This window comes from Solanum pennellii, chromosome 1, assembly GCF_001406875.1.
Source record: "Solanum pennellii chromosome 1, SPENNV200".
NCBI lineage: Eukaryota > Viridiplantae > Streptophyta > Magnoliopsida > Solanales > Solanaceae > Solanum > Solanum pennellii.
The window spans coordinates 107,695,567-107,723,111 of record NC_028637.1 but is presented as its reverse complement, the minus strand read 5'-3'; the positions used below and the strand labels follow the sequence as shown (position 1 = coordinate 107,723,111).

At 28.8% G+C, this 27,545-nt stretch overlaps 3 protein-coding genes across 3 annotated transcripts; all 3 read left to right on the top strand.

The window, feature by feature from the left end:
• Positions 1-1,821: 1,821 nt before the first annotated feature.
• Positions 1,822-2,652, top strand: LOC107026345 (probable E3 ubiquitin-protein ligase RNF217). Its single transcript, XM_027911998.1, has 3 exons — positions 1,822-1,861; positions 1,931-2,417; positions 2,489-2,652. The coding sequence occupies exons 1-3, from the start codon at positions 1,822-1,824 to the stop codon at positions 2,622-2,624; spliced, it is 663 nt and encodes a 220-aa protein (XP_027767799.1). The 3' UTR covers positions 2,625-2,652.
• Positions 2,653-7,298: 4,646 nt separating this feature from the next.
• Positions 7,299-8,284, top strand: LOC107026339 (probable E3 ubiquitin-protein ligase RNF217). The gene is made up of 2 exons (XM_015227276.2): positions 7,299-7,966; positions 8,069-8,284. The coding sequence occupies exons 1-2, from the start codon at positions 7,371-7,373 to the stop codon at positions 8,250-8,252; spliced, it is 780 nt and encodes a 259-aa protein (XP_015082762.1). The 5' UTR covers positions 7,299-7,370; the 3' UTR covers positions 8,253-8,284.
• Positions 8,285-22,992: 14,708 nt separating this feature from the next.
• On the top strand, positions 22,993-27,037 carry LOC107008292 (purple acid phosphatase 2). The gene is made up of 8 exons (XM_015207266.2): positions 22,993-23,330; positions 24,015-24,215; positions 24,340-24,451; positions 24,864-25,093; positions 25,599-25,737; positions 26,107-26,327; positions 26,416-26,537; positions 26,638-27,037. The coding sequence occupies exons 1-8, from the start codon at positions 23,109-23,111 to the stop codon at positions 26,834-26,836; spliced, it is 1,446 nt and encodes a 481-aa protein (XP_015062752.1). The 5' UTR covers positions 22,993-23,108; the 3' UTR covers positions 26,837-27,037.
• Positions 27,038-27,545: the final 508 nt, after the last annotated feature.

Sequence of the window (27,545 nt, the reverse complement as noted above, 5' to 3'; positions counted from 1 at the left end):
ATTATGATTAAAATAGGACACTTGTTACATTTATCACTAATTTATTGATACCAAATTAAAAGCATGAAGTTTGTCTATAAAGTTGATTGAACATTTTGGGCTGCTTTGTAATAAACAAATTGTCTTTTATCATATTTATTATACAAAAACAATAAAAATATTAGTATTTTATTTTGGAAAATAAAAAAACTACCGTGAGTTTCATAGAAAATGAAAATCTGTCAGTGATTTTTGGATGTCATATAACAGTCATAAAAAAAATGTAGTAAGAGTCCTAAAAAAAGAAGTTGGTGTAAATAGAACTGTCTTGTTTTTAGAAAATAAAATACTAATCCTTATTTATTTGTGCATATTTCTTCTTTTAGATGTCCTTATTTACTTGTTCATTTGACTAATCAAGAAAGGATAATTTTTTTTTCTATTCTATTCTTACTTAAACTTCTTGAAAATTTCTAAGTTTTAATACATCCTCTTTGAAACCATATATAATAAAGATAAGATTGTAACTTGACTATGTTAATTATTGTTATCTTAATATATGTATTTTTTTTAAAGTGAACAACTAAATAGGGATAAAGAAAATATGTCAAGGATTTGATTTATGGGGTGATTGAATTGTTACGGAAAATAATGTAATTCAAATTAATACCATTGAGTAAATATTTGTTATACTTTACCAATAATAATATATATAGTGCTCTCCTATATATGGAAAAAAACAAAATTTTAACTTTTCATAACAGAGAAGTTAATTATTTACATTTTTTTCAGAAGGATATGACAAATATAATTATCTAAGATTGGGCAACGGATTAAAACGTGATCATACTGAATTGGAGTAGAACGAGTTGATCTGTTCGTTGATCGAAATTATTGAGACGGATATTCGATTTCATCCTGTCTCACTATATAGCGGGATGGAGTGGAAATGGACCGGAATGGAATAAATGAAATGACACATCAAGTTATTTCAAAAAATGATCTTTTTAAATTACAAAAATATGAATATTTCTTTTTCTAAGTTTAAATTAATAGTTTTTAAATTTATAATGTAATAAGTTTATTTTAAAAATATTTTTTAAAAAAATTTACTTATTAAGTTTGGAAGTTATTACTTATTATTTATTCTTATGTTATAATTTATAGGTTATAATTATAACTTCTAATCTAAATAAATTAAATTTGTAATTTTAAAAAATTAAATAAAAATAAGGATAAAATAATTGCACAAATTGAAAAATATCAATTTAATTTATTTAAACTTGTATTACAAATTACAATTTCAATTTACAACTATTAATAGAGTGCATAGTTACGCAGCCACCTTCTAGGAAGGGTTCTGCTTCAACTAAGTCTCGAATATAATATTAATAATGCTAATAGGATAGTTGGGTTACTTGAGTAGTATTTATTTTTTAATATAAAACATAAATTTATAATTTATAAATATATAATATAAATTAATAAATATTAATTAATCGGAATTGGTATAAACCGATACCGGTCAAATCTCGATTTCGTTCCGTTTCATGTCCCGATTCAAAATGTCCCGCCCCGTTCCGTAGACAACCGAATCAGAACGATACCAATACATCCCGTTCCGTTGTCCAGCCTTAAATTAGCCTAAGTAACTTTTAAAATACGCAATTTAAGTTTTCTAGTTGAGTTCTACTTCTAAACCATTTACAAATATAGTTTATTTAATTTCAAAGCTGAAATAGGTTTCTTTGAGTCCTAATCTAATTCTATTTCGTACTGCTTATATAAATATGAATTTCGCTTGGTTCATTAAAGTATAGTAATTATTCTTCAATAATAATCATGGGAAACACATTAAAAAAAATTCTAGATCTCGAATTGGCAGATGAATCTCAACCATTCTGCTGTAAAATTTGTATGGAGCCTATGTTGTTATCTAGTAAAAAATTTAAGAATCAAAATCTTTGCGTTCATCCGTTATGCATCGACTGTATAACAATATACATCTCCGTCAAGCTTGTTGACAATGTTGTCGAAATTCCTTGTCCGTTTCCTAATTGTAAGCACTTTTTGGACCCAATTAGTTGCCGGAATATTCTGGATTCCGATCTGTTTGATAAATGGTCTGAAAAGTTGTGTGAGTACTCCGTTTTAGGATTGACGCGGTGTTACTGCCCTAATCGAAACTGCTCTGCTTTAATTTTGGATGAATGCGGTGGCGTTGCGACGCGATCAAAGTGCCCAAGTTGCAAGAGATTATTTTGCTTCCAGTGCAAGCTTCCATGGCATGCTGGATTTCAGTGCGAGGAGAGTGGGGCATTGAGGGATAAAAACGACGTCGCTTTTGGTAAACTTGCTGAGGGTGAAAAATGGCAGAGGTGTCCTAAGTGTCACTCTTTTGTTCAACTTAGTGAAGGTTGCCGTCATATCACTTGCAGGTTAGTTATATAACTTTTATTATTTAATTATTTTTGTGTTTATAATTTAATCTAATTGTGTTTTTATGTAGGTGTCAAGCCAATTTTTGTTACAACTGCGGAATGCTATTCGATAGATCCCATGGCTTGTGTGCTTGTGATTCTCAGTCAATTACCTTCAATCGTATTATTGACTTGCGATTTGGTAACTGGAGATTTTTGTTCTGACTGATTTTGGGCCAATTTTGTAATTGTAGCGAAGTGTTTGAGTTTTTTTTTTAAACTACTTTTTCTATGATCAAAGGAATGATCGTTTTAGGTCTTCTTCTTATACTATGATTGTAATTCGTAGGAGTAATATTTTCCCCAAAATTTTCTTTCACGTATGACTTTTGCAGTTATCCATCTTTTTCAAAATCAGCTGAGCTTTCTTGGAATTGGAATATCATAAAAGGTTAACAATTTCTTTTGTTTATTTATAAGTTACTCTTAATCCCTCTATTCACTTCTATTTATTACTCATGTCTTTTTTAAGAAAAGAAACGAACTTTTAAATTTGTACTTCTAAATTAAAATTATATTAAATATATCAAAATATTATTTAATTTTGTGGTCTTAAACATGTCACGTGAAAAAATATTAAAAGTATTTCAAAAAAGGGTAAAAAATCATTTTTTTGAAACAGACTAAAAATGAAATAAGTTTATTTTATTTTTAAACAGAGGGAGTATTATTTACTATTCCATAAATAGTTATCAATAATGTTACTAACATATTATAAATATTTTTATTAAATTTATTTTTAGCAATTATTATAATTCTCTAAAAATTTTGTAAGGCAATGCGCATTTATTAAGAAAATTAATTGAATTTGTAACGAAATATACAGAAAAAAAATTCAAATATAATTTAATTAATACTTTCCACTTTATTCTTTGTGAAATTCTGAACATAAGTTTGAGAGTAATGTAAAGGAAAGTACAAATATGAAAAAAAAAATTAAATATCCATTTGAACTTTGAAGAATTCAATTATTTTAAGGGCAAAGAAAAGATATCACATATTTTTCAGGTAAAATTATCATTTTTTCTAATAAGTTTATAGTTACAAAAATATTTCAAGTTGATACAATAATATAAGCGCTAATACGTTAAACTGATTTGCGAGATACATTAATCGTTAAGTAAGATACATTACATTTTATACATGATACACTAATCTGATGTACATTTTATACATAATACACTAATATGATGCGCGCGATACATTAATTCGATGCATGAAAATGAGGAATTTTGAAATTTTATAAAACAAATAGGGAATAATGGTGATAAGATAACTCAAAGGTGGAATTTCTTTCATTTATTTTAATAAAGGGAAAAAGCCTCAAATATTATATTTATATAATACGTGAAAATGAGAAATTTTAGAAATTTATAAAACAAATAGGATATAATGATAATAAGAGAACTCAAAAGTGGAATTTTTGTTAGTTATTTTAATAAAGGGAAAAAGCCTCAAATATTCAATTTATATACTAGACAGAGTACTTTTACTCCATATTAACTGGATTTGTGAAACAATTCATACTTTTAAGAAAAAATTCAATGACATAATTTGAATCATGTTTTTCAATTTTAACCTTTCTAATCATAAATATAACTTTGCAAATAATGTGATTTATCTCTTAGAAAACATAAAAATTCATAAAAGAAAAAAACAAACATAAAAAAATTACAAATATTAATCTTAAATTGTAAACAATTCAATTATTTTAAACAATACACTTCTAAAAGATTTCAATTAGCATAAAATAGAGAGAATATCAATCAATAGAAAGTATATTAAAATAGTCACCTTAATTATTATTTTCTTGATAAACATGTTAAAGTCCAAATAAGACAAATATAAATCTTAATAAATGTGTTAAAGTCCAAGTATAATAAATAAAAATAAACTACTTTTCATGATTTAATTATTTAGGTTAATTTAAATTTGTCATATACAATAAACTCATGGAACACGAAAAGAAGACCCCTAGAGTTTAAGGGGCATTTGTCATTTGCCCGTTGTTTTCTTTTTGTTGGATTTGAAGTCTGGAAAGTGGAAAGCATGTTTAATATTAAATTTAGTCTTTCTCACTTTTATTAACAAAAAAATAAAAATAGTTTTGATTTTCAAATATCAGTTTTAGAGGGTAATGCTAAATAGGTGAAATTTAAAAAAGTCTATAATATTTTTTTATTTTAAAATAAATTGATTTTTTCATTTTAATTAAAATATATTAAAATTAAAAGAATAAAAATATTCAAAAAAAAAGAATAACATAGTATGAAATATGTTATTTTACCATTCTAGTAAAAAAAAAATTCATATATTATTTACGGAAAATGGTCAAAATTGTCTCTAAATTATGTGAAATAGACCACTTATACCATTCGTCACATTTTGGGATCAAAAATGCCCCTACTGTTATCCTAAAAGACTACATATACCCTCAAGAGTTAACTCCCCATATTTTTATTTACTTCGCAAGCCACGTGGGACTAATCATTCCACCGAAGCATTGCCCCTAGGATTCACTACAAAAGAACTAGACCTTTAGCGCGACAATAATCGCCACAAAAGCCCAAAAAATCGTCACTAAAAGTTTTTAACATTAAATTTTAATTTTGTGTTTTTTCTTCATTATTTTTTTTTTAAAAAAAAACAAAAATGATAACGATTAAGTAGGATTTAAAGACACTGTATGTTTTATTTTTATATTATATCTAAATGTATAAAATGTACAATGATGTCTTATATAGTAGGAGATGTGAATTGAAAAGTAATTTTCATGACTTTCTTAATAACATTGAGTGTTCTTAATATTGATATTTCAAGTTATTTATTTTAGAAAATTAGGTCGCAATAAAATTAATTGTCAAATTTTTTTGTGAAAAAATAGATTTTACTAGCGAATGGTTATTGGAGCCTTAGTCGTCACTAAAAATCACTCATAACCTTTGAGATTTTGTGGCAACTTTGTCGCCACTAAAGATCAAGTTCTTTTAAAATCTTAATTGACAACGCTTAGGTGGAGGGATTAGTCTCATGTTGCATGACACATCACTAAAAATTGTGGTGTTAACTTTTGAGGGTATTTATGGTCTCCTATGATAACGGCGGAGGTATTTTTGATCCCAAAATATAATAAAAGGTATAAGTGGTCTATTTCGCATAGCTCAGTAGCAATTTTGATCCCTTTCCGTAAATAATATAAGAAAAATAAAATATCAATCATATATGTGAAGGATTTGCTTTATGGGGGTGGTTGAATTGTTATGGGAAATGGAAATAATGTAATGTAATACAAATTAATACGATTGAGTAAATATTTGCTATACTCTACCAATAATTAGAGTTCGGAGCCTAAAGGTACAAAATATTAACAAAAATTTTAAAACGGTATATAAAAATTTATATTAACAAAAAATCAACAACGATTTACTCCACCGAAAAAAGTAAAATCGCTGCTGAAAATGTAAATTTTTTTTTAAAAAAAATGAAATCGCTGCCTTTAAAAAATAATTTCTTAAAAATCGCTGCATAGGCAGCAATTTATAAAAAAAAAATTTTAAAAAATGTTAAATCGCTGCCTAGGCAGCGTTTTTTTTTGAATTTTTTTCGATTTAACGTATTTTTTTTAAAAAAAATTCTTTTTATAAAATTTTTAAATCGCTGCCCATGCAGCGATTTTACAGATTTTTTTAAAATATGTAAATCGCTCAGCGATTTTTTTTATTATTATTTTTTAAAACATGGAAATCGCTGCCTAGGCAGCGATTTTATAGATTTTTTTTTTAAAATCGCTGCCTAGGCAGCCATTTTATTTTTAAAAAAAAATTATAAAATTTTAAATCACTGCCAACGCATCGATTTTATAATAATTTTTTTTAAAATATGTAAATCGCTCAGCGATTTAAAAAAAATAAAATTAATAATTTTTTTTAAATCGGTGCCTAGGCAGCGATTTTTTTTTAATTTTTTTTATAATATCACCACGACGCGTATATAAGCAAGACCTCTCTTCTTTTATGCTACCATTTCAAATTCCTTCGGAACGATGATGAACTTAAATTTTTAATATATCATGCTCTACTGAACCAGGATGTACGTATACATTTGACGGATGCATATTTATACACAAAAAATAAAAAAGAAATATTAACATTAATATAGCTGTGATTTTAATTTTTTATTTAAAAAAATTTAATTATTTGAATTTAGAATTCTATTTGAACTCAAACATCTATTAAATTTAAATTCAATATAATATCTTTTTTTAGAAAGAAAATATTTTTGTTACCTTACTTATTCATAATTTTTTAAAAATAATGTATATTTTCTTATAAGCTATATATTTGAATTTCAAAAAATATTATAATTTTTTATATATAAAATCGCTACTTTTAAAAAAATATATATATATTTTTAGAAATCGCTGCCTAGGCAGCAATTTTCATGTTTTAATTTATTATTATTTTTTTTTATAAAATCGTTGAGCGATTAACATATTTTTAAAAAAAATTATAAAAATCGCTGCGTTGGCAGCGATTTAAAAATTTTATAATTTTTTTTTTAAAACGTTAAATCGCTGCCAAGGCAAACGATTTATAATTTTTTTTTAAATATGAAAAAAAATAAAATTAACTTTTCAAACACAAAGAGATTAATAAGTACAGTAGTTTCTTTTACATTTTTCCCCAGAAGGTTATGACAATGACAAATATAAGTAACTTTTAAAATACGTAATTAAGTTTTCTAGTTGAGTTCTACTTCAAAACCATTTACAAATTTAGTTTATTTAATGTTCACGTCTAATTAGATTTCAAAATAGAATTTGGTTTCTTTGAGTCCTAATCTAATTCTATTATGTACTGCTTTTATATATATGATGAATTTTGCTAACTAATATCTTAGTCAACAATAATCATGGGAAACGCATTAAAAAAATTTCAAGAGCATGAATTGGCAGATGAATCTCAACCATTCTGCTGCAAAATTTGTATGGAGCCTATGTTGTTACCCAGTACAAAATTTAAGAACCAAAATCTCTGCGTTCATCCGTTCTGCATCGACTGTATAACAACTTACATTTCCGTCAAGCTTGTTGACAATGTCGTCGAAATTCCGTGTCCGTTTCCGAATTGTAACCATTTTTTGGATCCAATCGGTTGCCGGAATCTTATGGATTCCGATCTATTTGATAAATGGTCTGAAAAGTTGTGTGAGTACTCTGTTTTAGGGTTGACGCGGTGTTACTGCCCTTATCAGAACTGTTCTGCTTTGATTTTGGATGAATGTGGTGGCGTTGCGACGTTATCAAAGTGCCCAAATTGCAAGAGATTATTTTGCTTCCGGTGCAAGATTCCATGGCATGCTGGATTTCAATGTGAGGAGAGTGGGGCATTGAGGGATGAAAACGACTTCACTTTTGGTATGCTTGCTGAGCGTGAAAAATGGCAGAGGTGTCCTAAGTGCCGCTCTTTTGTTCAACTTAGTGAAGGTTGCCGTTATATCACGTGCAGGTTAGTTCGCTGCGCTCGCTGTTTATAACAAATCAATTAAAATAAGATAATTAATACGTAATGGATGTGTTTATAGTTTAATCTGATTGTATTTTTATGTAGGTGTCAAGCCAATTTCTGTTACGAGTGCGGAATGCTACTCGGTCGTTCCCATGGCTGGTGTGCTTGTTATTTTCCTTCGAATTTATCTCTGTTGAGCCGTATCTGTTTATTTGTTTTAATCCATCTTGCTGCTTGTCTTGTTTTTTTTATTTTTACAGAAGTATTTTGCTTGTACAAAACATGATTAGGATTATTCATGTTTATGTTTTAAAAATTAAATCAAATTGCAATTCAAATTATTTGGTGTGGTGTGGTTTGATTTGGTTTACTTTTAAATTTTGAAAATTGATACAAGTTATTTATATATTATTCATAAATAATATTAACATAATTCTTTTAATTTTATCATTCTCTCACACCCAGCATTTAACTTGCATGGTTTTTTGGTAGAGAGATTAATAGTGTTTGAATTAGTAATGCAAGATTTATTTTTATCAATTGTTTGTTTTATTGTTTTCCACCTTATCTTGTGTTAATATTAAAACTTTATAAAAGAGAATCTTTCAATTATGTCCTTAAATTGATTCGGTCAAGTTGAATGATTATCGATCAATATTATAGAAGAACAATTTTATTGTTATGTTTGCTATTTTTTCACTTAAATTATTTGAAGCTAAATAATTGTCATCTTAGAAAACATCACTCACACAATGTCTATTTCTCAATTTAAAAAAGATTAACAATCTATTTTTAAAATTAAAAAGACAGTATTGATTTGTATTGAATTTATTTATTAACAATCTAAAATAATTTAAGAGAGATTTTTATCCTTACATAAATTTATTCCATAATATTATTTTTTGCGTATTACTAATACCTACCATGTTAGGATATGATCAATACCTGAATTAATTATAAGTAGATTAAAAATTCTATCAAACATAATACTAATTAATCATATATAATACATGAATTATATCTACATAATAATTAATGGTCCCATAATAAATAATAACTATTTATTCTGTTATTGGCAAAATAATTTTGGCCCATAAGACTAGCCCAATCCAGATCATGATTGGGTGGTATATCACTTTTTTGGGGGTCCAATACCGTGCTAGAGTCTTACAGAGGCCTTAAATTATGTAAGAAATTTAGGACTTTTATATTGTAACGATCGAATTACATTTTATTTCTATCATTTTTCAATTTACAAAGTCCCTTAAAGTTAGTGTCATCTGTATACATAAAAATATAGTTGGATATCAATCTCTCTCAAATTGTAATAATTTCAAACTATTCAATATTTAAATTTTGTCCTTTCAAATCTTAACAAATTCAAAAATAAATAAATTTGAAAACAGTAGTTGAAACATGATGATTTTTTTTTTTGTAGAGACATTCAGAAGTCTAGGAGGTCAATTATGAACAATACAAAAGTGAAAGAAAAGTTGTTTGACAAATAATTTTTTTGTGAATCTCTCAATTCATCGAAGATTCTTTCAATTTTGATTTAAAACTATCGAAAATTTTGAGATCAAAATTCTTCTCCAGTTCATCGAAGATTCTTTCAATTTTGATTTAAATTAATCAAAAAAAATGAAAATTAAAAATTCTTCTCTCAGATTATCGAATATCCTTTCAATTTTGATTCACCGTTGTCAAAAAATTTGAGATTCAAAAATTTGTTGGGCTTTGTGGAGGCTTGTGAGCCGGCCCGACCCATTACTGAAACCCTAGGTTAACCATTTGGCTTTCCTATAAATATGATCCTTGTATTTGTAATTCGGGAGTAGCACAAGTGAAATAAAATCCTCCTGTTACAGTCGTGGAGTAGGGAAACCGAACCACGTTAAATTCTTGTGTGTCCCGTTTGTGTTCCGTTTCTCTTTTCTCTAGATTATTTGTGTGTGTTGTGTGTTTAATTCCCAACAATTGGTATCAGAGCGAGGTTTCAACAACATTGTAACACAAACTGTGAGAAATTGTCACCTAGGGTTCTTGTGTGAAGAACTGTGTGCAGGGAGGAGTAGCCGCCGTTACCGTGTGGGTAACCTCAAGCAGCAGCCGGCTAGGAGAACCGCGCAGGGTGCGAACAGCCGTCGTCCGTGTGCTGTCCGTCGCGCCGTTCCGGTGGCCGCCGCGTCGAGGAGCCTCAGATCCAGCCGCGAGCGTCCAGATCGTGAGCATCGTCCAAATCGCCGCCCGCTGTCTGTAGACGCCGTTAAGGGAATTGCCGAAGTCCTTTGAGATGGCAGAAGATGGGAAGTTCCGAATTGAGAAGTTCGATGGTACAGATTTCAGTTGGTGGAAGATGCAGATTGAAGATTTGCTGGTTCAGAAAGATTTGGACGTAGTGTTGGGTGACAAGCAAGGAAAATTGTCTGATGCAGAGTGGGCAGTTTTGGATCGGAAAGCTATGTCAGTTATCCGACTCTCGTTGACCAAGAATGTTGCGTTCAACATTCTTAAGGAGAAGACAGCGAAAGGCATCTTGGAAGCCTTGTCTAACATGTACGAGAAGCCATCTGCAGCAAACAAAATTTTTCTGATTAGAGAGTTGGTGAACACAAAGATGAAGGAAGGCAGTTCAGTTACCGAGCACATCAACTCATTGAATTCGATCTTAGCCAGACTTTTGTCAGTTGGCATTAAGTTCGATGATGAAGTTCAAGCTTTACTACTGTTATCATCATTGCCTGACAGTTGGTCCGGAACGGTTACAGCAGTTGCCAGTTCAGTGGGACCTAATGGATTCACCTTTGAGAAGATTCGTGATCTCGTTCTTGGCGAGGATGTCAGAAGAAGGAGTTCTGGAGAATCATCAGGTGATATGCTAAACGTCGTCAGAGGCAGAGGAAATAACAGAGGTAGTGGGAGCAGGAACCGAAGAAGGAGTCAGTCAAAGGCTCGGGATGGCTCAGGTGTAACATGTTGGAACTGCAAGGAGGTGGGGCATTTCAGGAATCAATGCCAGAAAGACAAACAAGTCAACATTGCAGAAGACAGCGTCAACGAGGATTTGTTTATCTGTTGCGCGGAGAGCAATGTGGATTCCTGGGTCATGGATTCTGGTGCTTCTTTTCACGCTACCCACAGCAGTGAAGCATTGCAGAATCTGGTTATTGGAGACTTTGGAAAGGTAAGGCTTGCAGACGATAGAGCTCTTGATGTTACGGGCATGGGTGACATGGTGCTGAAGACGCCAGTCGGTTTCTGGACCTTGAAGGATGTCAGAGTTGTTCCAAGCTTGACGAAAAGTTTGATTTCTGTTAGGCAGTTGGATGAACAGGGACATCATGTGAAGTTCGGAAATGGGCAGTGGAAGGTCGTGAGGGGCAATCTTGTCATGGCTCGTGGAACAAAAAGAGGATCGTTGTATATTGTCGGATTACCGTCTGAGGGAGTGACCGTCCCAGTTCAGAAGAAAAACAAAGTCCGGTTCACAGAATCTCGTGGGCAGAAGAAGGTTGTCTTTGCAAGAAAGAAACCCAGAGCCACAGGTCAGATTCAGGATGAACGAGCAAGGAAAGGTTCAGGAAGACCAGTCAGAGGCGTTTGTGGCAGTGGGAGCACCGGCCGTGCTTCAGCCAAGGCTCCTAGAAGACAGTGGGTCAAGAGAACCAGTATTCCAGCTGTTGATACGTCTCCAGAAAATATCTTGCTGAGTATGGAGAGTGTTTGTTCTCAGGGAGTTCTAGGATCCGGCAGTTCGTGTCTCAAGTGGGAGCCGGTAGGGACCGAGGACGAGTCAAGGGCAGTTTCAGCCGTGACTGATGTGTTGAAGCTTCGGGGAGCTTCAACGGGCCTTTCAGTTGACTGATGAGAAGGCCGCTGTAGCAGGAGAGAGTTGAAAAAGATTACTAGACATACAAGTGTTCTAAGTGGATGACAGTTGAAATTCTTCAAGCCTCCAAGTGGGAGATTGTTGGGCTTTGTGGAGGCTTGTGAGCCGGCCCGACCCATTACTGAAACCCTAGGTTAACCATTTGGCTTTCCTATAAATATGATCCTTGTATTTGTAATTCAACAGTAGCACAAGTGAAATAAAATTCTCCTGTTACAGTCGTGGAGTAGGGAAACCGAACCACGTTAAATTCTTGTGTGTCCCGTTTGTGTTCTGTTTCTCTTTTCTCTAGATTATTTGTGTGTGTTGTGTGTTTAATTCCCAACAAAATTTTCTCCTAGTTCATCGAAAATCCTTTCAATTTTGATTCAAAATTATCAAAAATTTAGAAAAAAGATACCGCATGAATATTTTTGTTAGTCTTGTTGCTATCATCGTCTGCAGCCACCTCTATGACGTGTTCCTCCTCCATCGACATTGACAATATAATCGTATACTAAATGAAATTCAAACTCTCGTTACTTCTACAGAGCAAAAGAAACATGAATAGGTAGAATAACACAAAATTGATAGGTTAATTGGTTGGATGTATATGTATTAGCTTTTTATCTATTTACGTATTATGTTCATAAAATTATGTGTGGTATATTATTATTTATATATCTTATTCTAGTTGAAAAATATTATAGTTTATAAAAGATATATCATACATGTAATTATTTTCAAATAGCATTTTTTTGTGTGATTGCTACACGATATTGTGGTTAGTTGATACGTATTACTACATATAATAAAGTTTGAATTTTGTTGAATTTGATATACTTGCATTAAACAAGTGGTGTAACTATGTCTTAAAATGTTACTAAAAAAATTGCAGATACATAATAACATCTGATTCATAATCAATTCGACATTTTGACATAATTAAGTATCATCTACAAAAAAATAATTATGAATAGGATACACACTGATTTAGTTATAAAACAGTGTTGCAGATACATAACAATATGTGATACTTAATTATGATATACTCATAACAAAATAATTGATATACATGTCATATACATAACTTTGAATATGATACAACCTGATATTGTTAAAACTATTAGTGTTTATGTATAAAAAATAATAATTGACAATGTATATGTGTATGTCTCTGATAGTAAAAAGTAACAAAATTTGTAATAATAATGTATATCTGTATTTCAATAAATTAGAGTGATGTATCAAAACTAATATTTGAATACGATATATTTTAGGGAAACTTACATAAATGTGCTATAATAATAAAATATTTACCATTTATAGCAACAATATTTTTTTTTCACTTGATCGCTTTTAATTCATTTATAATACAATTTTAATACATATTACAAATTTATCACAGTATTGCTATAAATGGTAATAAACAAAAAGTATCGCTAAAATCTGTAATTATTTTTTAAAATGTATTAATTTATGTAATTTTTCCTATATTTTACATGATAAAATTGTAATTGTAATGTATCATAAAATTGAAATGAAGACACTATGCTTAAATTTACGAATCAAAATCGACTAGGTACATTAAAATTCAGATCCTTGGGTAGAGAAGCGTGCTTAGAAACACATTTTACTCCCCCCCCCCCCCCCTCTCTTTTGTTGTATTAGAAAAAAATGTACAATAAAAAAATAATTTTTTTAAACAATTCAACCCAAAGTCCTTATCGAAAACACCAACAACTTGACCTTTTTCTTCTTTTTGGGGCATCTTTTACACAGTCAATTTCAAAATCGTAAAGAAGGAGCATTATCTATATTTATCAGAACTTTGTAGATGAATAATAATGATAAAAAATAAGAGAACAAAAAAGGATCAACTATAAGAAGAAAAAAAACTACCTTTTGAGAAAGTTGAAATTGATTGACTAAAATAGGAAGAGATTAATGGAGTGAAAATAGGAAGAAGAGAGACGTATATTTGGGAGTTGTGTATCTCGAATAGTGGGTTTTTGGAGGACAAAGAGTGTTTTTTGTATATTTGGAATAGTAGGGAATAATAATAAGGATAAATTACTTATATACACATTTTTATTTTTCATAATTTCTATTATTCCCTATTATTTACAAATATTTTTAAAATCCCTCTTTTTCCTTTCAAACCCATTGTTCCAGATACATAAAGTTATACACGTTTTTTTTCTATTTTTGCTCCTTATTTCACTCCCTCAACCTCTTCCTATTTTTACTCACTCTATCTCTTCCTATTTTCACTCCCTCAATCTTTACTTCCTTCATTTTTTAATTTTCAGATTTAATTCTCTCTATTTTCAGTAATATCTCTCCACAATTTTTTTCAAAACAACTCAAGTTTTCGCTTTATAATTTTTTCCAAAGAATTACCGGATTCTCCTCCATTTTCACCTTCACAATATGCATAAGGGAAAGGTAAAAGATATGATGTATTCATATTGTTTCCTGCAAAAAAATCAGTTTTAGGAGATCCTCCTTTGCTGGTGAAACTACGTTATGAAATGAAAAGAAGTTGTCTCTACCAAATGTATCATTTTATCATGTATCAAGTGTTGCTATGTATTTTCTACGGTTATTCAAAATTTAGAAGAATATGTTTCCGTACACAATATCAAATTATATTCGTGATACATTTGTGAGCGAAGAAATCGAGGAAGGACACATGCTCGAGCTTTAAATCTATTGTTTTACAAATTTTCAAAATTCCTCATTTTTGCGCATTAAATTAATGTATCAGCGCATCAGATTAATGTATCTCACGCATCAGATTAATGTATCATGTATAAAATGTAATGTATCTTACTTAACGATTAATGTATCAGCGCTTATTTTAGTTATGATACGTAAATTCAAATTTATACTAAATGTATCTGATACATAACAATTACCAAACAATAATGTATCGATCTCAAACAATTACTATAATGTATTTTTAAAAAAAATTTAAAGTGTTGTATTTCTCAAATAAAATAACAGACATAAATAATTATGTATCAAACACTATTTTTTTAGTTATGATACGTAAATTCAAATTTATACTAGATGTATCTTATAAATAACAATTACCAAACAATAATCTATCGATCTCAAACTTAAAATCTTATAGGCAACACTTATTTATTTAATGTATCTAGTAAAAATATAATATTTATCAATTCAATCGAAAGGATCTTCATGATCTAAATCAAAAGAACATACATAAATAATTATATATCATGCACTAATTTTTTAGTTATGATACGTAAATTTGAATTTATACTAAATGTATCTGTAACATAACAATTGCCAAATAATAATGTATTGACCTCAAACCTAAAATTTTATGGGCAACACTTTCTTATTTAGTATACCTAGTAGAAATACAACACTTATCAATTTAAATTGAAAGGATCTTCATAATGTATCTTCTCAAAAATTTTGATAATTTTTAATCAAAATTGAAAGAATCTTCAATGAACTAGGAGAATAATTTTGAAATTCAAAATTTTCGTCAATTTTGAATCAAAATGGAAAGGATCTTCAATGACTGGAGAAGAATTTAAAATCTCAAAATTTTCGGTAATTTTGAATCAAAATCAAAAAGATATTCGATGAACTTGAAGATTTACAAAAGAAATCGTTTGTCCAACAACAATTCCATACAATCCTTCATAACTCATCCCGCTTTTCAAAATTTCGACATATTTTTTTATGAAACAGAGAGAACGATGAACAAGAAGAAGAAATTTAATTTTTTGATTCTTTTGAGTTGTTGCACTATAGGATTTTGAATTCTTGATAATAATTTTGAATGGAATAACGTAATTTGTGAAATCTTAATTTAATTTTCAGTTTTTCCCCTTAATTAGTGGAACAAATGGATACTATGAGATTTAAATTGATTTTACAACTTTTTTTTCCTTAATAAGTGCAACAGATTTGAATTGATTTTACAACTTTTTTTCCCTTAATAAGTGCAACAGATTTATACATAATGTATCAATAATGAAGTATTCGGATCCTTAATTATGTATCCGAAATATCTAAAAAAATATGGGATTTATGTAATTATAAAAATAATAGTGATAGAAGGTAATTTAGGTTTTACACTATGATATTTATGTAAGTTATACTAATAATAAATATGATAATTAAAGATGTGTAGTTATTTAATTTTTCCTTAAATTAAAGACGTACTCATGTGTTTCATATTAATTTTTTAAATTCATATTTTCAAATCATAAATAAGAAGACACTCTAAAAAGAATTAATTACAATAATAATATAGAAAAAATAATTAATGTCTTCTTGATTTGATAGGATGGACCACTAATATGGAACAATAATTTCTAGTAATATAATCAACTTATACGATACCAAAAGAATATCTTATAATCTTAAACTGTCAAGTAGAATATAGAATTGGAAAACATAGTAAATATGAGATCAAAAACACTTTTTTGGGAACAAAATAAATAAATTAAGAGAGTGAAGTACTTAGTATGCTAACTAGTATATTCCATTTAACTTTTTGATTAGATTCTATACTTTTATCAAAACCTTGTTATACATGTATAATATTCAATTACAAATCAGTTACTAAAACAAACTAAAACATGATAAGAAAGTTTCGAAATTTAGAAAAGTTTCAAATGCATTTTAAAAAGAGTGGTATTGACTTCAACCCAATTAAAAATGTCCTTAAATTATGTGAAAGGAGTAAAATGTCCAATGTTTAGAGTTTGGTTCAAAAATATTCTTGTCGTCAATAGGGGCGGACTCACGTGCCGTCCAGGGTGTTCACCCGAACACCCTCGATAAAAAAATACACTGTATACCTAAAGTGAATTTTTTGAATTTGTGTTGATATATATATTTTGAACACCATAAAGAACAAATGGATGAGATAGCCCAGTGATAGCTAAGCTCAAAGTTACGCGCGACGTCTAGGGTTCGAAACCCTAGGTTGGTGTTTTATTTTTTTTTACATTTTTTGGTTTCAAATTTTTTTTTTTAGTTAGATGTTTATACTTTTATTTTCCGGACCTCCTCAACGGAAATCCTAGGTTCGCCACTGATCGTCAATACTTTGATTTAACAATGCCCTTACACTCAATACTTTGCTTTAAAAATGCCTTCATCGTTACTAAATTGGTCAAAAATGCCTTTTTCCAAATATATATATATATATATATATATATATATATATATAAAACATATCTTCTTTCTAATTAACATATTATTAAAGAATATTGTATTCTTTTTTAGTATCATACAATCTAGTCCTTGTTTTAAGTATATCCAGAAAAAGAGATTTCTTGTCTAGAATTTCAAGTCGATTTAAAAATTCCTTATTTAAATTATTATTTTTTTCTTTGTTGGTAAAAATCACTGAGTACCTAGTTCATTAGGGAGCGTTTTTTGGAGTGACAGTAGGGATATCTTTCTTTTTATCATTTTCTTAAAAAAGTTGATAAACTTGGCGGGTATGTAAACGTCTGTCACTTTTACATGTGTCAAAAAAAAATATTGTGACATTTCTATTCTTACGGCCTGCTCAAATAGATTATTCTTTATGTAATGAAATGGTCGATTTCATCTATTATAATCGAAAAGGAGACTCACAAGAGGTTTTTGAAACCGTAAGAGATCTTTATTTTCATTTTTTTTATCAAGCAGTTGCAATTTAAAATTTTCTATATTTCCCGTGTTATTATTATTCTGATAAGACTCCTGATAATAATAAATTGCACTATTACTAGTATTAATATTGTTATAGCCTAGGTAAGAGTGGAATTTATTCTTTATTTATCATGTGTTTCTTTTAAAATCACTTTAACAAATAAAATTGTAGAAAATGTTTTTTCTTCATAATCTCATTTTATCAATTAAAATAAAATATCTTTATTTACCATTTCGACAGTAAATATATGTCATATATATAAGATTATAGTATATACATCACAAATATAATTATAATAAGACAAGAATTTTCTTATTTTTTTCTGAATTGAAGTAAAATAATATTATAAAAAGTGTATTGAAAAAGAAAATAATAATATAATTTATGATTCATTAAATTACAACAAACACATTTTTGAATTAAAATATTAATTATAAAAATATTTTAAAATTAAACTACAAATAATTAAATTTTTATTTTTTACATAATTTAAAGATTTTTTTGATCCATTTTTCTTGATTTTATTTGGATTGCTCATGACTTTTTCTGCAAGTGACAAATGCTCAGGGCCCATAGCATAATGGGAACAACTTATAATTGCCTTTGAACTTGTTTTCATCATTTTTTTAATTGGCCATTGGGACCTCTCTTATTGGATTCCCCAATATAGAGTTGTCTAGTGGCAAAATATTTTACAGCCTCAATATTTATTTAGGAAGTTATTTTTAAAGTATTATTAATTGAACAATTTTAATTTTTTCAATCTAAAATAAGTTGTATAGATGTATGTGTATGACAATAAATTATTTAATTAAGTGTAAAATAAAAACCTATAATAGTATAATATTATAAATTTTAAGTGGTGTGAATTAAAATAATTTAAACATTTTTATATAAAATAAGTGTAACTGATAAATATTATCAACATTATAAATAATGTTGCTTCACATAATTGTATAAGAAATAGACTAATTAGCGATTTTATTCTTTTACAAAATTGTGAAAAGTAAATCAATGAAACAGAGGTAATGCTTCTTAAATAAAAATAGAAATTTTAATTGAAAATCACAAAAATAAAAAGTATTTTTTTACTTTCTTAAATTTGATGTTAAATTAACAATAGACAAATAAATTAAAATAGATTATAGTTTTCATTTAGTCTTATTTGTTCAAGCAAATGACTTCTCAATAACAAAAAAAAACAAAATAAAATAATAGGGAGTGAGTTTTGTTCCATTTTAAAAAGTTTTATAGAAGTGTCTCTACGTAGTAAGAGCTAAAAGTAAATCTTTTTCAAAACAGATTTTTAGATCTTATTTAAAAATTGAAATTATAGTGTTATAAAAAAAATTTATATTTTTGTAGAAACAGATTAAAATGAAAAGTCAAATAAGTTTAAGCAAGAAAATATCAAATAATTGGATTGATTGGTCAACAGCCTACTTAAACATACGACAAAGTAGCAATAATTGCGACAAGAAATGCATTGTAATTTGTACGTACATTTTTACTCCTTCCGTTCACATTGTTTGTTGTAGACTTTGTATATATTATTTCAATAAAGCAATACATTTTTTAAGAACAATATTTAAATTTTTATTATTGATCTTTATAAAATAATAAATATAACTTTGCTAGTAGTTCAATTTATGTTCTAGAAATTTTCAAACATTATTAGACCAAAAAAGATAAATATAAAAAAAAATTAAATATTTATCTCAAACTTTGAACGATTTTGAATAATGAAAAGGAAAATCATTTTCGTCCAGAAAATTTGGTTGAAATTTTGTCAGAATAGTATTTTTTTCTATGTTATTTTACTTCTTAACTTTAATACCTTTTAATTTAAAAATGAAAAAAGTCAATTTATTTTAAAATAATGTTTTCTTTTTTAGTTTTTTTTAAAAAAAATTTTAGCCAAATTTTCTAATCATTTAACATTTACCGTAATAAAAATACTAAGATTCAACTAATGTGAATAGAGTATTAATTAGTGTAGGATCTCAATAAAATTGAGAGATGAGTAATTAATGTTAGCTATAAAATAAGAAAATCAATAACTCCTCCCTTCAATTATAGTTGTCCACTATGCTATGTTCTGATGTTGAACAGTATTTATCCACTTTATAAAAATTAATAAATAATTTAATATAAAGGAGTAATTTCTAGTTTACCTTTATCATTATTTATAGTCATTTCCCTCTTATATTTGTCAAGACATTATATTTTTATATTTAAAGAAGTATAATAAAATTATTCTTTTATTTATAATTTCTTTAAAAAAAGTATACAAAGTCAAGAAGTATGATATAGTTAAAGGCAAAAAAAAAAAGAAGAAGGAAGTCTATTTATTCAACATAAATATTGAGATTTTATGGTTATAAAATGAGAGACCTTCTCCATGCATTGTATTTGACAACTGAAACCTACTTAACTTCCGACTAATTTTAAGTTCAATAATTAATATGTTCCATGTTGTAGGTATTAGATTATTACTATACATATCAATTTATGAGTACCTTCATTATGTTATCAAAAAATACTTTTTGTCTCTTGTTGATACATTTTGTATGAACTTAATAGTCGATGGTGTTTATTTTTAGAGCTTTCAAAAAAATATCATCGAAAGTAAATCAATAGTGATATTATACTATGATGAATTTGATAATTATAACATAAGTTCTATTTTTTATATTAATGAATTTATCTAACATATATAAATAGTATATTTACAAAAATTATGAATTTATATATTTTGTGATACAAAGTCTCATGTGGAAATCATTGTCGCAGTTGGTCCAAAGACGATCCACCTTCTAAGATAGTAAGATGGGCACATTGACATTGCGATGTACTTCCACCGCTTCTTCTTATATATATATTATCCTTATTGTAAGTAGTTTGATATATAATATTTGTTATTTTATAAAAATTAATGTATGAATTATATTATTTTTATAATTTTATTATTGTGAGCTATTAATCTTAAGATGAATATCTCACAAATATACAACGGTTGCTTTAATAATTCGATTGTCTAAAGCTAAATTCGAAATTTGAAGATATATTTTTTATGAAGTTTATTGTGGTCAATTATTTAATCTTTCTTGAGACATAGTATTCATAATTTGTCAAAAATTTTTTATTTTTTATTCTTTTATGAAAACTTTATATTTTCTACCTTTAATACTTGATATTTTTAATTTTTTTTGTATTGCCGGATAAATGACAAAAATCAACCATTAAATTCTCTTATTATCATTATCCCTTATTAGTTTTATAAATTTCCAAATATCCCTTATTTTCACGCATTAGACTAATATATCAACGTATCAAATTAATGTATCTCGCGCATCAGATTAATGTATATGGCAGTGTATTTTATATAAAATTTAATGTGTCTTACGTAGTGATTAATGTATCTCGCGCATCAGAATTATGTATTAGCGCTTTTATTATTGTATTAATTTAAGAGATTTTTATAATTATAAACTTATAAAGGTCAAATAATTATTTTATCTTAAAAATATGTGATTTCTGTCATTTGAAAAAAAAATGACCCCCCAAATTTTGGGGCCTAAATGAGTTGATTTTTTTTCTAAGTCAACATAAAACAACTAAATAAATAATTTATATTTATTGATTAAATTAATTAATTAAAAAAATTAATTTCTATTCATTGACAAAACCTTGAGTTCAAAAAAAATCAAATAAGAATAAAATATTAAATTTAGTTTTTTAATACACCTAAAATCCAAAGTGGTGCAATATAAATAGGAAACGGAGTATCTTATCACAGCGAATTTCTCGTTAGTCGTGAAGTCAACTTAATTATTATAGCTCTCCTTTTTTTTTTTCTTTCTGGATTTCCCATTGGTCCCAACCCTGATACCGATTGTCGACTACTCAATAATAGTTGACTTAACTATTATGAAAAGAAAAAACATTGGCTACAAATTGAAAAATACTTTTCACTTTTGCTTTTTAATTATTTTGAAATTACTTTTGAAAATAGAAATATTTCAAAAGAAAATCATACTTCCATGACTTATTATTATTTATTGGCATGATATATATATTGGATCCTAAAATTGAGTTCAAATTTTAATTTTGATCTTTAACTTTTATAATGCACAAACATGCACTTTAACTATCCAACTTTTAAATAAATAAACACATGAGTCCTACAAACACATGAGTCCTACATGACACAATACACGTAGGACACCACGTAGGACAAAAAATGACATGTAGGACATGTGTGTTTATTTGTTCAACTTTATACAAGTTTAAGTGTCTATTTGTGCACATCCAAAGTTGAATGACATAAATGTGATTTGAAGCCAAGTTAAAGGGCACATTTATATATTATGCCTTATTTATTTCGTTTATAAAATTAATGAATAATTTATTATTTTATATTTGTTTTATTCCTATTATTAAATATCATTTATTTCTATAATATTTTGATAGTTTACAATTAATATGGGTAATATCGTAAGTTATCATTTATTTATTATTTTTAAATGTAGTATATCAAGTCAAACAATATAGATAAATAAAAATAAACGGGGGAGTAATATGAACAATTAACTCTCTTAAACTTGTCACATAGACAATGTAAATGAAGAGCAAAAACAAAAAAGAGAAGTTCAAACATAAAATAATAGTTATCCACTATTGATTTGACACAGAAATTAAATCGTAGTAAATGATAAGAGTAACTTTATCAAATCACCCTTATTAAATATAAGTTATATAAACACTGAAAAATGAATAATATTAAGCAAGGATAAAATAAAAACAACATGATAAATTATTTATTGGTTTAATAGACAATATATATTATTGTACATTCTAATATAATATAATTGACTAGTAAAAATGGTTTAAAAACTTTAAATTTCAGTTACTTTGAACAATGAAAAATATCTCAAAATTAGTTAATATAAAATAGAGAAATATATTTCAATATTCTTATCAAATTAGTTGTTGTGTTTATTTTGTCCAAGAGTTAATTTAACTAATTATTAAAATTAACAAAATAATATATCAAACACAAAAATTCTAAAACTAAAATTTATATTATTGAAAAATTACATAAAAACATAATTTCTGTTGTTCAATTTGTTTTCTAAAATCTAATTCAATCTTCATAGAATTTTCAAAATATTTCCTCACCAAGTTTATCATAGTAGCTTGTATAATCCTCTAGATTTAGATTGACTTGATATTGAATTAAACAAAATATACAAAAGTTTTGAACATTATAAAATATATTAAAATATCTTTCAATTTTATATATAAAAATAAAAGAGTTAATAAGAAAGAACAAAAAATAGTAAAGAATTAAGAAAACAATTGCAAGACAAACAAATTAAAAATAAGATGATAAACATTATGAAAAGTTTGTTATCTTTAATATAGGTCATAATTAACCAATTAATTCGATGGAAAATATTTAAATTAAAGTTGTGAGTACTTATCATAGTATAAGGTTAGCATATTCCCCGCGATTCTAGACGTATATACAGGGAATACAGGTATCTATCGATTCATATATAAAGGAGCTTCTACTCATGAGTAATGTGAAACTTGAGTTTTCTCAAAAGATGAGTGTGTCAACAATGACTTGTTTTGGGTATTGTATTCTTGTTGTTCTGGGTTTGATTTTGAATGAGTCAGTTTTATGCAATGGTGGAGTCACCAGTAGTTTTGTTAGAAAAGTGGAGAAAACAATTGATATGCCTCTAGATAGTGATGTTTTTAGTGTTCCTCCTGGATATAATGCGCCTCAACAGGTATCTTCAAATTCTCCTTTTTATTGTTTTCTAATTTGTATTTTTTCAATTAGAGCTTTTAACAAACACTGTTGATGCATCATTGACCTTGCTGTTAGTTGTTGAATTTTTTATGGATATATTGATGCACTTTTCACCTTTTTCTCTGTTTTTGTTTAATGGCACTTTTACTCTGATTTTGTTAATGGGTTTTGCGGTTTTAAGAAAAATATACTAAAAGTAGATATTTTTGGGATCCACTGAACTCATACTACTCTTGAAATTGAAATTATCGCTTTAGAAAATTCATTATGGGCGTAGGTTACTTCTCGTTGTCCTACGAATGATAACCTTTGAAGGCCGGCCACTGTGTGAGTTGTACGGCGGCCAAAGGCATATTTTATGTTAGATTCTTATCTGGTGCCTTCTTTATGACTTCCTACCAAGCCATTATTGAAGAACCTCTTGTTTTAATATTTGTCAAATTTTTTTTTTACTGTCAAATGAACAACATACCCGTGAAATCACACAAAGTAGGTTCTAGAGAGGGTTGAGTGTACGAAGATCTTACCTTTACCTCGTGGAGGCAGAGAGACTCTTTCTGGATAAAAACGTATTCTCATGTCACAAATTTTGTTTATGCTTGTATCATTCATGGAACTTGGTTTATTTGCCAATTGATTCTGTTTGGGATGTCGTTATAAGGTTCACATTACACAAGGAGATCATGTGGGAAAAGCTGTTATTGTATCATGGGTGACTATGGATGAACCTGGTTCAAGTACAGTAGTATACTGGAGTGAGAAAAGCAAGCATAAGTGTAAGGCCAGCGGAAAAGTTACTACCTATACATATTATAACTATACTTCTGGTTACATCCACCACTGCAATATCAAAAATTTGAAGGTGAATATTCTTTCTTTCATTCCCTTTTTCGGTTGGATAATTTTGGTTTCTTGAGCATTTGTAAACTACTTTAACCCTCTAAAATGATGCTCAAACTTACAATGGATTTAATACTCCTTTGCAGTTTGATACCAAATACTACTATAAGATTGGGATTGGACATATATCACGAACCTTCTGGTTCACAACTCCTCCAGAAGTCGGCCCTGATGTACCCTATACATTTGGTCTTATAGGTAACAATTTCAACCAAATTATTGCTGTTGGAACTTTGTGGAGCTTGCTTTGGTTATTTTATGCACTGTTTCTGAAGTTTCATTGATATTGTGCTTTCTCATACCGTACCAAAATAAAGATAGACTGTACAATCATGTTGATGTGAATATAATTGAGACCCTGAATCTAGGATTGAGAGGGCAAATTTTCTAGTTTATTGTGTGAAACAGCATTATCTGCATGACGCATTAACTTCGTTACATGTATATTATAGATACAGCATGCTTCTCCTTCTGTGCATATGTTGAACATGGTTCAGTGAGAACCTCTTTGCATACTTCCAAAGGAAAAGGATAAATGATAGCTAAAAAACATTTATGCTGTCGTTAGCATTTGTGTGGCATTTCTCAGCCAACCTGCATTTCATTACAGGGGATCTTGGTCAGAGTTTTGATTCAAACAAGACACTCACACATTATGAATTAAATCCAATTAAGGGGCAAGCAGTGTTGTTCGTAGGCGACTTATCTTATGCTGATAACTACCCTAATCATGATAATGTAAGATGGGATACATGGGGAAGGTTTGTAGAGAGAAGTACTGCTTATCAACCTTGGATTTGGACAGCAGGAAATCATGAGTTAGATTTTGCTCCTGAAATTGTAAGTGATTCCATACTTTTTCCCTTATTGCTCAAAATTTGTTTCTTGTGTATTTCATGGATGCTTTAACCTAATTTTTTGAGCTATATGAGCTTTATTAATGCATTTCTTGACCTTCAGCCAATTGAGAAGAAGCTGTGTTAACACCCTTTTGCTTCAATGTATGAACAGAAAACATAGTTACTTGCATGAATTCTACAGTTGTACAGAAAGCTGGTATCTCTCTCTGTTCCAACAAAAAAATAGATAAACATTTCCTCAGCTTTGCAAAGGAAGTGACATGAGATTCATCTTGCATGATAAAAATGACTATATTTAGAGACACTAATAATGAGCAAGCATGTATGCTTTAGAGAGAACTAATGTGGTTATAGAGTTTATTGATTGAACTCCACAGCAAAAAAGACAATTTGTTTGTGCTTTTCCATTCCTTCAATAGTAATGTCCTAGATTTTAGATGGTTTTGCATGGAATTTTGATGAATACATTCTGATACTGCCTGCAGGGGGAAACAAAACCATTTAAGCCCTACACTCATCGGTATCATGTCCCATTCAGAGCATCAGACAGCACATCTCCACTTTGGTATTCAATCAAGAGAGCTTCAGCATATATCATAGTTTTATCCTCATATTCAGCATATGGTAAGGATATGGAATTCTTGTGAATGATACTTAGCATTGAGTTATGAACTGGTTTATGCTTTCCCTTTTCCTCTTCTTTAGCGTGGACATAGAACTTAGAAGTACTCAGCCAGAAAATGTCATCTACAGTCTGTTACTGTTCCAGTTCTTGAAGAATATAGAAGTCGTTAAGTAGTAATACCAAAACTTTCAGTCCACAGTCGATGTCAATCTTTTGTTCACATTCACCTTGCTCCCAATAAAGTCTGTGAGTGCATTTTCGTGGTCTCTAGTATAGGTTATTCAGGAGAGGCATCTATTTCGAAAATTCAGGACCATGGATTTGTCTGTTTTCTTATAAGTTCCTTTTCTTTCCTCCATTTTTTTTAGGCAAATACACTCCTCAATACAAGTGGCTTGAGGAAGAGCTACCAAAGGTTAACAGGACTGAGACTCCGTGGCTGATTGTTCTAGTACATTCCCCATGGTACAACAGCTACAACTATCACTATATGGAAGGGGAAACCATGAGAGTAATGTATGAACCATGGTTTGTACAGTACAAAGTGGATATGGTTTTTGCAGGTCATGTTCATGCTTATGAACGAACAGTATGTACAACTCATCCAGTTCTCTGCAGCTTAAGTGAGAGTCTTAGTTTTCATCTGTTATAGAAGATAAACTTTTATTATGTTTCAGGAACGGATTTCTAATGTGGCCTACAACGTTGTCAATGGAGAATGCAGTCCTATTAAAGATCAATCTGCTCCAATTTATGTAACAATCGGTGATGGAGGAAATCTTGAAGGCCTAGCCACCAAGTAAGATAATCTAAGTCTAGAAAGTGTTTTTATGTGTTGTGGTTGGCGTTTCTGTGAGACAACTCAACTAATCAGATATCTTCTTGTACACTAATTTCAGCATGACAGAGCCACAACCAGCTTACTCTGCATTCCGCGAGGCCAGTTTTGGACATGCCACTCTTGCCATCAAGAATAGAACACATGCTTATTATAGTTGGCATCGTAATCAAGATGGATATGCTGTGGAAGCTGACAAGATATGGGTTAACAACCGAGTTTGGCATCCAGTTGATGAGTGCACAACAGCCAAATCATGAAAAATTTCATCTATCTTTTCTTTCCTTTTCCTCAGTAACATTGTGTACTTGTTGATGAATAAATATTTCATTATTTCAAGCTCTTGCTGCCTCATAATTTGTAAAACGTCCATTTAAGACATGGCAGAAGAGTCATTGTGTGGAAAACCAAAAAAACGTCTTAAAAGAAAATCGATGGACATGTTTGTTCATATTCATTTATCCAATATAAAAATTAGAATTAAAAATTGAATATAATGTATTTAAAATTTGTCAAAGTTAGAGGAGGAGACTTTTTTTTTTGGGAAAGCCTTAGACATATCATGTGTTATATAATCATATAAATTAATAAAACTGTATTAAGTTTTAATATCAATTAATCAACGAAAAAACGTGCCGTAGACATCTCATATGAGTAAATTAACTACTAATATATCCAGGAGCACGTGGCCGAAATCTTTTTCCCCATTTCACATCTTTTTTGTTTTTATATAATACACGACTTTACGAGTAAGTAACAAATAAATAATCGTACTCATGTGGAGCGTTAATTCTAATCAATATCACTGGACCAGGAATAAATAAATAAATGTGTAAATAATATTAAAATAATATTCTCTAAGTACGTAACAACCAACTTACATGTTACTACATAATAACAATAATTGCGAAAATAAATAAAAATTACTACAGAATAACAATAATTGCGAAAATAAAAATAAAAGGTTGC